Source organism: Nycticebus coucang, chromosome 16 (genome assembly GCF_027406575.1).
Source record: "Nycticebus coucang isolate mNycCou1 chromosome 16, mNycCou1.pri, whole genome shotgun sequence".
Lineage (NCBI taxonomy): Eukaryota > Metazoa > Chordata > Mammalia > Primates > Lorisidae > Nycticebus > Nycticebus coucang.
The window spans coordinates 54,454,788-54,467,718 of NC_069795.1; the positions used below are offsets into that span (position 1 = coordinate 54,454,788).

At 34.7% G+C, this 12,931-nt stretch overlaps 1 protein-coding gene across 6 annotated transcripts in view; it reads right to left on the reverse strand.

The window, feature by feature from the left end:
* CBLB (Cbl proto-oncogene B) overlaps positions 1-12,931 on the reverse strand; it is a 213,759-nt gene that overhangs the window by 82,079 nt on the left and 118,749 nt on the right. For all 6 annotated transcript variants that reach the window (XM_053565169.1, XM_053565173.1, XM_053565172.1 and 3 more), the window contains exons 6-8: positions 11,314-11,435; positions 5,908-6,045; positions 2,785-2,872 (exon numbers count right to left, since the gene is read on the reverse strand). In XM_053565169.1, coding sequence (XP_053421144.1) covers positions 2,785-2,872; positions 5,908-6,045; positions 11,314-11,435 — 348 coding nt within the window. The remainder of the gene's footprint in view (positions 1-2,784; positions 2,873-5,907; positions 6,046-11,313; positions 11,436-12,931) is intronic.

Consider the following 12,931-nt stretch of genomic DNA (forward strand, 5'->3'; position numbering starts at 1 on the left):
CTCAAATATAGTGACTTACAGTAAATATTTCACACTTGATCCTATCACAATTATGTTACCATTTAAGATATGCTTTAAATTGATAATCACAATTTGTTCTACAAAATCCATTTTAAAAAGGTTTGAGCTTTCATCAGGTATTTTATAAGCTTTTGAATAATTCAGAGTATGTAAGTTTCCTTTACTGATCATTTACGAAGGGCCTTGCTTCAATATTCAGTGATTCAAAAAATAAAACCTATCGTTTTAACATGGCAATGTAAATGACTTGATAAATGTTAGTTGCTCATCTAATTTCACTGTCAAATTTCTAAAATATGTATTGTAGCTGAACACAGAATTGTATTTGATTATCTTTAGAAATTCTGGAAAATAGGGCAGCGCCTGTGGCTCAGTGAGTAGGGCACTGGCCCCATATACCCATGGTAGTGGGTTTGAACTGGGCCCCAGCCAAACTGCAATAAAAAAACAGCCAGGCATTGTGGTGGGCACCTGTAATCTCAGCTACTCAGGAGGTTGAGGCAAGAGAATCACCTAAGCTCAAGAGCTGGAGGTTGCTGTGAGCTGTGACGCCACAGCACTCTACCAAGGGTGACAAAGTGAGACTCTGACTCTTAAATAAAAACAAAAAAAAAAAGAAAGAAAGAAAAAAGAAATTCTGGAAAATATATATATTCTAGCTGAACACAGAATTTTATTTGATTATCTTTAGAAATTCTGGAATGGAAGAAAAGCAACAAACAATTGTCAAGTCTTTCCTGCATGCCACGCCCTGTGGCCTACACCATTTCCTGTGCTCCTCAAAGCCTGACAAGATACATATTGTATTCAAGCAAAAATACCTGAGGTTCAATAAGTTTATATTGTTTACTTTGTTTTTTTTTATACGAAAGGTTTTTATTGGCGAGGGAGGGATGCTGCAGAGCAGCACCAAGGAGGAGAGAAAAAAAGGGGGGGGGTAGAAAAGAGAGAGAGGAAAGAGCGGGGACGGGGAGAGAGCAATTGTTTTCTTCAAATTCCAAATTTTAAGTCTCTGACAAAAAGTGTATACTTTTTCTGTCTAAAACTGTAAAGAAAATCTTCAAATTCCAAATTAAGTCTCTGACAAAAAGTGTATACTTTTTCTATCTAAAACTGCCAAGAAAATTAAGTCCTTCAGTAACCAGAAACTGTTTTATTAATCTTCAGTTCTCTTGATTTACCATGGTTTTCAGCTTAGAACATTTGACATAGGACAATTCTTAGTATTAAAATATTGAAAAGATCTGTGTGACAAGGAAGATGAACCTAGATTGGTTTATCTTAAATGTAAAGAAAATATGAAAAAAGATGGAGAGTTACAAGGAAATTACTTAGTGCTTAAACAAAATTGTAGGCAGTAAGTGCCTACAGTGTGTATACCCTTTATAGGATAAATAAATGGCAATATTAGTTCATAATCTACTACAGATGCTACAATCTTGGTGTGAAAATTTGATCTATACCTATACATATATCAGCACGCCTATATGTACATGCATACACACACATACACACATAAATTGTGTTTGCCATGCTGTATCTATATGTCAGTACATAAATAATTTTCAGGAAGGAAAAGACAAGATAGAAGGATCAAGATGGAAAAGAAATAATTCTCATGTATTTCAAAATAAATTATAAATTGCTGATGTCCTGAAATAATAGATTAGTACTGATTTTGGTTATGACTATTTAAGGAAAATATTTGTAATGATAAAAAAATTACGATAGACCAAAACCACAGATGCAGAACTCAATGTAACCTAACAGATAAGAAAATTTATGAATAATTTAAGGACATGATATTAACTTCTGAAGATAACTTTTTAAAAAAACGGTTTTATAAAAAGGAATTGTCGCTCATGAGTGTCCTTTACACATTAGAAAATATAGAATCAATGTGTAATTTTTTTTTAAATGGCAGTCATATATCAACTTTATTTATTATTTTTAACGACAAGGTCTTGCTCTGTCTCCCAGGCTGGATCACAACTAACTACAACCTTGAACTCCTGGGCTCAAGCAATCCCTTCACTTCAGCCTCCCAAAGTGCAAGGATTACAGGAACGAGTGAGCCATCATGGCCGCCTACCCATAACTTAAAAAGCTATCCACAAGATGTACATAAATGTCAACAGGTATGTTTCACATAATAACATAAAGACCATAGGGCCCGAAACCCAGAGAACTACAAATAAAGTAAATTAGTATTTGCTGTCTTTCTAAAAACCCTATTACCTCTCTGGTTTGGTATTTTCCCTTAGATTTTTACTATTCATCATAGAAAGCATGAATATATCTCAAATATAAAATATATTTAAGCTACACTTTATGTAAAATAAAATATTCCATATACATTCTTACTTATAATCTATGAGGCTGGCAACAATGGATTTAGAAAAATATAATTATTATCTTTAATAGGCTTCAATTACCCATTTGACTCTAAAAGTTATGGTATATAATTATTTTAGTCCTTTTTATAGTTCTCTAAATTATGGTTCTCTCCTCACATTTATCTACCTACCGATAGATTTTTCTATTTATCTCCCTCATATAAATGCCATTGTAAACAAAAATACCAAAAGCAGAAATTTTTATACAAAATGTTTCAAAATTCCTTTTCAAACACTCTTAGAATTCCTGAAGTATCTTTTATATTAAATACCTACACATGATTTTAGCTACAATATAAGTAGAGAATCCTATTTTAAAGGTAATATAGACACTTATTCATTATACTTTTCCAGAAATTGTCCTTACCTGTGTAACTTTTATATGATCATGGGGTGTAGGTTCACATAATCCAGTTAAATCAGGGTTGTAACTCCTCCCATCAGGATAAAGATAACTGGATTTAAACAGAAACTTTATTACCTTAATATACAAGTTTTAATTGCATTTACAGCTATTTTGCTGAATTCTTCTATATCTAAACATATTTGATTTTTTATATAACACATCAATAATATATTCTATCATTGTTTCCATGATATTATGTTATTTTAAGACATTTAAAAATGCAGACATCATTGTCATGTAAGAAATACATGATGAATATGAATTCAGCCGTTACACATCCATTTTTGATTAAATACCTTTAATATATGTCCCTTATGTAAGTTAAAATTTTATTTTACTGGTCAATTATGTTCTATTTCAAAATGCTTCAATTATACACCTGTTTGCAATCAGTATGTGTTTTATCAGAATTATAGTAATGTTAACTATCATTTCATACCCCACTTAATACCACAGAGAGAAAAACAGAATCAAAGGCCACAATTTTCCCACAAATTACACAAATACATCTGAGGTTTTCTTATTCTTACAGTTTCTCCATCTTTCTTCTGACTCATCTTCCACTCCCCCCTAACACATACACATGTGCACATGCACACGCAGGAACACCCAGGTTTAAAAAATTAGAAAACATTACAATTTTATGTTTCCTTGACTTCAGTAAAGTTACAAACATAGAATGGTCTATAGGCATAAGTTTCTATTGTCAGAAAAACTGAAATCTGATTAAAAGAATGATGATGCCATCTTGCTGTGTTAAATTTGAGCGTTTACGTGTGGAAGTTAACGTCTGTAGTGCAGGTTAGACCAGGCATCTCTAGAGGGCCTGATGACCAGAGTTCAGGATCCTCAAAACCCGTCTGCAGGATGTCTGGCACCAGCATCTCAGGGCTAACATTTTAGAAGGTCCTGTTTGACCAGAGTCCAGGCCTCTGCCCCTCCAGGGGCTGCAGATGCTCGATTGATATCTTGAAGCTGAGAACAGAATTCATAGAACTAAAGATTGCTACTGCCTGAGTCCTGCCCAAATATAGATGGGAATCACTGAAGCAAGTTAGGAAAGTTAAAGTTTACCCCCTAATTTGTAAAGTGTGTGTTGTAATCACATGATGTGCTTGCATAATTTTCTCTCTTTTGTTCCCCCGTTTGACTTTAATGATTGCTTCAGGAGCCCAGCTTTGAATTACTAAAATTAATTTTATGTTTCACATTGTCGATATGATCTACAATTTGTGAATGACTTTGGGGGGAATGGAACGGGGCTGCACTTGCTGGATGGTACTTAGTGGCAAGCACACACCTCTCAGAGGCTCCCATAGGTGATTTCACCTGAGATCACGGCGTCCACGTGTTCTCTGGCATCAACTGCTCTCAGTGCAGATCCCAGGCCCCCACATTCACTTGTTACTCAGAAATCCATTTTAAAATGTTTGTGTAGGTAAGTATTTTTGATTAAAAAATAAGTGGATTTCATCAAGCTTATTAAATTATGGTTAATTCTGTTTAATATCTTTATAAACTAACTCATTCAAATGAAGAATTAACAATACAATAGTACTGAATATTGAAAAGGGGGAAAACTATTATGGAAAGTAACTACAAAAATGCATCCTTAAATGAAGAGTCTGCAAACATGTTAGTAAGTGTTAGGATTTTCTTGGGAAAACCCAAAAAATGAATTTAAAGGACAGATAACTCTCATTTGGGAAGGGACAGATCAGTGAGATGGATTTTTGTTTTTTAAGACTTGGAGATGGAGGTGACTCCATCTGAATATGATACAAACTGAGAACGTGCCATTAGGGAGGCACTGTTTGATTTCCTTTTGGAAAATAAATGGAAGGAATGATAATAATACAAGTAAGATGTATTAAAATTACCCCATCTACATATTTGCCCATTCATAGCCTGAAGTTGTAAGTTTAAAACGTCAAAGTGTGTTTTATTTAAAAATAAAAAAGCCTATAATCAAGGAGAAGCAAAAGTTATACACATGAATCCTTGATGCACTAGAGGTAAAGTGTACATTATTGAGAATAGCAAATTCATGAAAAATGGAAGAAAAAAGGAGAACTATACAGTTGATACTATATATACTTTCCATATGTAACTAATTTCTTGAAAGTTCATAGCTTTAAAAAACATATTCTTTTTTTCTGCACATAGATCTCATCAAGTCCTCCCTCCCTCGTTCTTTCTTTCTTTCTTCTTGTTTTTTTGTAATTACTTTGGAAAAGGTAAAACTTAAATCATTTTTTCCTTGCTAATTCTGGTGGACATTCTCCTGCCAGGTTTCTATCACACAGTGCTGCAGCGAGCTGCAGCAGACAGATCTCCAAGGTACTGAGCAAGGCCAAGTGCGAGAAAAGGCAGAGTGACAAAGTAACACTGAGAATGCAAGGAGGGCCCAAGGGAACGGCATGTGACTAAGATGAACAAGAAGAACCTGATATTCTTATTATGAAGTGGCCTAACAGATCCTCCAAACTTTGTGTATAGAGGGGAAAACATGTTAATAGTTGAAAACACAAAGAGGAAAACTTATTTTTAAATTTAAAAAGAATAGCTTGAGGTTCACTGAACTTAGCTATTAACATAGAATATTGGAATATGAAAGTCATTGTAAGTGAAAATAAAAGGCCTTTTATGAGATGGAAGGGGAAGGCTGGGGGAAGAAGGGAGAAAAGAAAATCTGGCAGCACCAGTCAAAATAAAAAAAGGTAAAACTAGCAATCTGAAAGTTACACGAGGCAACAGAAGTCTTCTCTTAATACGTACACAATTTTACAACTATTTTTAAACTACGTTTAAGTCCCCACCTCTCTTCCATAAGATATAAACTAACACTGAAATTTAAAGGCCAAATGTATTTGCTATAACATATGGTTAGATGCTAATCATTAAGTCTCTTTAAGATGACTATTTAAAGACATAAACAATAAAAACTAAAGAACATCCATTACTTCTCAGTCTTGAGATAAAAGGTGAACAACCAGATTATCAGCGTCACTATCCATTCTCTCTATCACAAAGCAGTCTCCATTCTTCAGATTTGTGAATCATTGGCCATCCCATTATACTTACAACCCTTCCCTGCTGCCATCAATCAGGGCTTGAAATAAGGGCTTGTTATGAGGTATGGTCTGTAAGATATTGCCATCCCCGGTCACATAGCCAATGGCCCACTGTCCCAGCCGAGTGCAACTTAACCGAAAAATGTAGCTGCAAAACATAAGAAAGTTACGTTTAATCACACTGAAAATGTAAGCCAACTACTAGACAATTTCTGGCTTTCTTTTAGGTAAAAGTATAAACAGAATCATTTAGATTTCCTAATAACTAGATATTCCTGATACTCTGTTAACTTATTCGTAATGCCACTGCATTTCTCTACATATTGATTTGTTAGAGAAACTTGGTAATTTCTTTCATTTAAATATATCTAGTTATACGAGAAAATACATGAACTTTTAAACTATCAAGTGATTTGCTACCATCACCATCACATCAGAGGTATTAGGTATAAAAGTGCTGTTAGTATAAAATGACTATGAAAAATTATTTTTGTCAAGTAAAAATAAATAAGTGAAAATTTAAATTTAATTTGTTTACTCAGAAAAATATTTGGACCGTTTCTAATGTGGAGTTCAACATTATGATTTAAACATTAAAATTAAGCAATTTTAGTTATTAAGTAACTTGTTTAAAAATAATTAACTTTTTCTTTCAAGCACTCCAGACCTTCATCTTTAAACGAAAGCCCAAAAGAATTAAACAATATTAATGAGAAAGCAAACTAAATAATTTTAAAGGTAAACTAGAAGGTTGCCATCCAACCAGGTTAAATTGAATACTTTGCATAGGAAATCAGGATAGTTTAAAAATAACAAAGACAAGTCCCTTAAAATTAATCTCCAGTGAAAGGACACACTGAATTGCTTTTTTAAATTTATCACTGTCACGTTCAATTAGTCATGTATCTTTTTACTTATTTCATTTTAGATCACTTCCTTCTATCTAAATCTACTACATTTACTCATGCCATAATGATACATAATGATATCCATTTCTGGAATTTGTAACCCATTAAGCAGATTAAAAGTCAACTTATATCTTGACCCTTATAGTTGGCTATATTTTAGTGTGGTTGCTGTATGTGGCAGAAATATGTATCCTTTGATATACTTTACTCATCGATGAACCAAGGATTCTAAAAGTAACTTTGTAAGATATAATTTAGCGCATATAATGGCTGTACGGTCACTGGATTCAATTACCATGTATATTCAGTAGTGCAGTGTGATTTCATCTTTCAAGAAAATAAGGGCTTTGGAAAATGGAAAAAGTTGAGATTTTAAAATATATTAATTGTATACTAGTGCTAGAAGCTTTGGAAATGATTTTTCAAGGACATCTAAAAATATGTTTCCCTAGAGAGCCTGAAAATTAGGATATCAACTTGTCAATTAATTGGCATCTTTAATAAGAATCAGATAAAATAACAGACTTATGGCTCTGATACGAGAAGTACCCAAAATAATGTAAAAATCACTAAAATTATAATTCAGAAGTTCATTAAACCATTACATTTAAAAATAAAATATGACAAATGTCTTTCAAATAAAAAATAAATCAAATAGAAATCTTAAAGTTCAGTGCAGTATGGATCTTATTGGAATTTAGAATATACTAAAATGAAGCGCATAATTACAAATCTACATTGTTAGTAATTTTAAAAGTACTTCCACATTTATGCATATACCAGGACTCCAGTAAATTCTGAAACACATACTTCTGAAATTGCTCAGTTTTTAACTAACAACCTTTTCTGTGGCACTAAATACTGTTTTTAAGATGGTTCTTCTAAAATTGATTATTACAGAGAAGGTTCAATCAATTAACAGAGATAACAGAAGGTAAGAATGACAATTTGAAAGAGACACAATACGGCTTTTCAGAACAACTTCTTCCTCTCAGGCCTTATTATACATATTTTTACATCATTTGCTGCTAATGCTTTGGCTAATAGCTACCCAACCTCATGAGATGAATTTTTGCTTTATTTTTAGCTTCTTTCTCTTTTAATGGAACAATTAACACAATCAGATAAATTTGTTTCATATTGACAGGGTGATTTAGGGTTCAAGGTCACTTTTTTTTTTTTTTTTCATATATAAAGGCAGGATCTTGCCCAGGCCCGAGTACAGCAGTCATCATAGCTCAGTGCTACCTCAAACTCCTGGGCTCAATTCAAGCAATTCTCCCGTCTCAGTCTCCCAAGTAGCTGGAACTATAGGTGCTCACCTCCATACAAAGCTAATTTTTCTATTTTCTTATAGAGATGAGGGGACAGGGTGGGTGTCATTGTATTGGGCAAGGTGATCTTAAACTCCTGGTTTCAAGCAGTCCTCCTTGGTACTCTCAAGGTATTAAGATTATAGTCACGAGCCACCATGCCCAGCCTCAAGGCCACTCTGTAACACTAAAGTCATCCAATGGATATTTCACCTGAATTCTCCAGTATAATTAAGGAATCCAAATGTCCTTGAAATGAATCCAACTATATTCCTCATTATGAAGCCAAAGCAAGGAAATAAACTTTCCAAGAGAAAGGACCAGTTAAACATAGGTATTCTATAAAATGAATATTTATCAAACGTATTTAACTTGTTCATTAAATGTTTTCCTGAACATATTTTAAATATCCACATCACACTTTACATATGACATTTTAGTATATACCATTCAGTTCATCTTTATCTAAAATTTAATAGAGAAAAATTGTTAGTAAGGAATAGAAGACATTCTTTTAGAGGGCAGTATCCTATTTTTCTTAGCTATGACTAACATATTAAAGAGCCACAGTGTATACCTCTTGATGCATTTGGAGGTAAGTACACCAGTGGATATTTGTTGAATGCTCTTAAGAGAGGACAGTATATTTCTTTACTACGAGAACTACTCCAAATAGTGCTGAGATCTAGATTAATCCCAAAACTCTGATTCAGGGTCTTCATGATATTGAATAAGAAAACAGCAACAACAACAACAAAAAAAAGGCCACAGTTTCCTTGTTCTTTTTATAAGCTTGAACAAGATCATTATCCAAATAACTTCTATGCTGAATCACTTGACCGTATGATTCCAACCACATAACATTTTTCAAACCCTAGCCCAGGAGCAAGAATGTCACTGTGTATGATACTAATCAAGAGGGTAAAATTATGAGAAAATCTGGTCATGAGATATTATTGAATGAAACAAAATGATTTATCTAAACCCCTCATCTACATGCAAACTATCTGCCCTGCTTCTATGGTCCCAGTGAGAACCAATTCTTCCTCACTTAAGCAAAGGATTTCAACAGGAGCTCAACTGTTTTCTATGCTAACTCCTTTTCATGTAACATAAAAATTCTTAAAGAGGAAAAGGTGGGAATTTTCATAGGGCAGAGAAGAAAATAAACATCATTGGCTTGTACTTAAGAAAACATTGTTAAAGGAAAAATATCATATGCACTGTAAGCAAAATAAAAATGATACTATAAGAAAAAGACAGAATTAGCAGAACAACCAAATTCATTCCTAAAATGAAATAATCTCTATATGAAAACCAGCAAACAATGAAATGGCATTTCCTACTAAAATGCAAGGGCTCTGAAGACACATTTCTAATGTCTGTCACTACTGCTACACCCAGCACACTGCCTGCCACAGCACAAGTGTCTACTATATACCTAATGCGTTTCTAGATGGGACATAGGGGAAAATATACTAAAACAAGGAAGAGACATTTTCTGGTTGAAGATCTGCCATTAAGAAGGTGTGATTTCCTGGTCAAAACTATAGGGGCTGATCAAACAATCTCTCTGAGAAGATTGTACTCAATCTTGATATGAGGACAATTAATGACAATTAAGGTTATGGGGGGGGAAGCAGAAAGAGGGATGGAGGGAGGAGGGTGGGGCCTTAGTGTGTGTCACACTTTATGGGGGCAAGACATGATTGCAAGAGGGACTTTACCTAACAACTGCAATCAGTGTATGTAACTGGCTTATTGTACCCTCAATGAATCCCCAACAATAAAAAAAAAAAAAAAAAAAGATAAAACATAAATAGTGAAACCGTGAAGAAGCATGAGATATCATGGAAGCAATCTTTGAGGATGTAGAATTGGTTTGGAATCTAATAGTGGGCTTATCCATGTTTGTGTCCTTATGTATATGCATCCGTGTTTACATGTATTTTACACACGTATATACTTACATGTATTTATCATAGGGCCTAACTGAATGTCTTTAAAAATACCCTCAAATAATGAACATTACTCTGTTCTATTTATTTTGCCTTTAGCACAACATTGAAGTAATCAAATAGATACATATAATTATGCACACAAACACAGGTATCACGGAAACAGAAGATGGAGCACATCCCCTTTCACTTTATGAATACTGACTTTCAGAGCAAGAACAGTGGCATCAATTTAAAGCAGCAGTTCTCAACCACTAATACAGGAACCTACAGGAACTGTATTAAAGGGCCGTGGCTTTAGGAAGGTTGAGAACCACTGATTTATTTATTTACTTTTTTTTTTTTAAGTCAAATACACATAGATCATGAATACCTTTATGCAGATTTGGGGTACAATGTGTTTTTTTTAATACAATATGATGTGGTTACATCAAACCAATCAACATAGCTTTCGCCTCATTTACTTGATTATTGTGTTAAGACGTTTATGTTCTACACTTGACAGATTTGACTTGTACCCTTGCAATATGCTCCATAGATGTAGTCCTGCCTTTTACCCTCTCTCTATCAAACTTCCCTTCCCACTCCATTTCTCTCCTTCATCCTGGGTTATTGTTGTGTTCTATCTTTCATAAGAAAGTGTAAGTAAATATAAGTAGATTTCATAGAAGTACTGAGTACACTGGACACTTTTCTATCAATTTTTGAGATACTTTACTCAGGAGAATATGTTCCAGGTCCCTCCATGTAAATATAATAGAGGTAAAGGCTCCATCTTTTTTAAAGGCTGCACAGTATTCCATGGTGTACATATAACACAATTTATTAATCAATTCATGGATCGATGGGCACTTGGGCTTCTTCCATGACTTGGCTATTATGAATTGAATTGCAATGAATAATACAGGGCAAATATCTTTTCTGCAAAGTGAGTTCTCGTCTTCTGGATATACTCCTAGTAGAGGAATTGCAGGATCCAACGGCAGGTCAACATTTAGATCCCTGAGTGTTCTCCAAACTTCTTTCCAAAAGGAACATATTAGTTTGTACTCCCACCAGCAGTGGAGAAGGAGAACCACTGATTTAAAGGATTTGATTAAGAAGCACCATTTTACTCTATCAGTTTTTCTACCACTCTCCACACAAACTCATAGTGGGTCATGGGTTTACTCAGGAATAACCCATGGAAGATTTTCATCTTAAAATGTATCGCATAATATCACTACTGAAGTCTTACCTTCCAGGCTTGGTGCTGTATTTCTGCAGCCGCGCTTTAACTTCATCATACGTCAGGAATGCCATGTAGCCTGGATGCGTCACAGCTAAGAAATTCCAATTCCGTAAAATAGAGCCCCATGGCTAAAAATATAAATACATTAGGAGAGATTATCTAGAGAATATCAACGGTTGATTACACACCAACTTATCATTTAATACAATTAATGAAATTCTCCCAGATATTTTTTTAAGTTAATTTTGGCTTATCTGGCTTAGGTCAACCTTTGTTACCTAACAGCAAACATGCAATAATTTCATCACGTAGGCAGAAAACAGCTTTTTAGGAACCAAGCACAGACAGAGAAAAGGAACTCACATAACCTCTTCCCTACAGTCTGTTCTCACTGTGGCACTCACTGATCACTTTGAAATCTAAATCACATAACTCTTTTCTTCAAAACAGTGTAAGTTTGGGAAGATGCCTGTGGCTCAAAGGAGTAGGGCACTGGCCCCATATAGCAGAGATGACGGGTTCAAACCTGGCCCCAGCTAAAAACTGCAAAAAACAACAACAACAAAAAAAAAACTATAAGTTTGAATAAAAGCCAAAGTCCTCATAAATGGCCAGAGGATTTATATAAGGTTTGATCCTCAATTTCCTTTTTTGTTCCACTTGCTGTAACACCCATCTCCGGCCTATTCTCCAGTCACACTGACCTCTTTGCTTTGGTCTTGAAGACAAAGGTGCTCTCCCACCTCAGAGCCTTTGTATCTGCCGATTCTTTCACCTGAATTTTGTTCCTTCAAATATTCACACCTTTCCTTTCTTCACATGTCACTTCTTCAATGAGGCCAGCTCTGACCAGCCTATTTAAATTATCTCTTGTCACTTCCCTCACCTCTCTCTGTACCTGTTTTGTCCACTACTGCTTCATTTTACAGAAGGAGAAGCCACACTATGGAACTTCAGTGATCTGCCAAAGGTTACATATACCTTAACCATAAGCTACCTAAGGACAAGAAACGCACCTGTCTTGCTCACACCTGGGATACCAGGATCTACACACGGTGTCAGTCACACAGCAATCAGGCAGAGCTAGTGTCATTGAACAGACCCTCTCCTGGGGTGTCCAAACTGCTTTTTTTCTGCTGCTTTACACTGGAAGAATAAGAGTTGTCTTGGGCCGCAGATTAAATATGCAAACACTAATGAAAGCTGATTAGCAGGGAAAAAGCTCCATGCATACTTTTCATGATAGCCAACACCACTGATAAGTAAAAAAAGAGTCCTTAAAAAATCAAAGTGTGACCCATGGGCCACAGGCTGGACACCCCTGCAGGGTCCCTTATCTGAAAGGCTAGAGTTCCTTCCATGGTAATGTACTACTATAATCACATCCGGCTTATCTATAACAATATAAAATCAGGAAAGGCTTATGGTTTAAAAGTAAGTTAGGTAAAAATCTTTTCAGAAAGATACTTCCTTTCTACAAACGTATCATTCTCTTTTGCATCTGATGCCACAGTAACTGGAGGAACAATGCAAGACAAAAATGAAAGACAGTCAGTGATAAACAACTTTATTGGATAGTGAGGATGAACCGCCTCTGCAATATTTTTAAGGCTACAGCTACTTT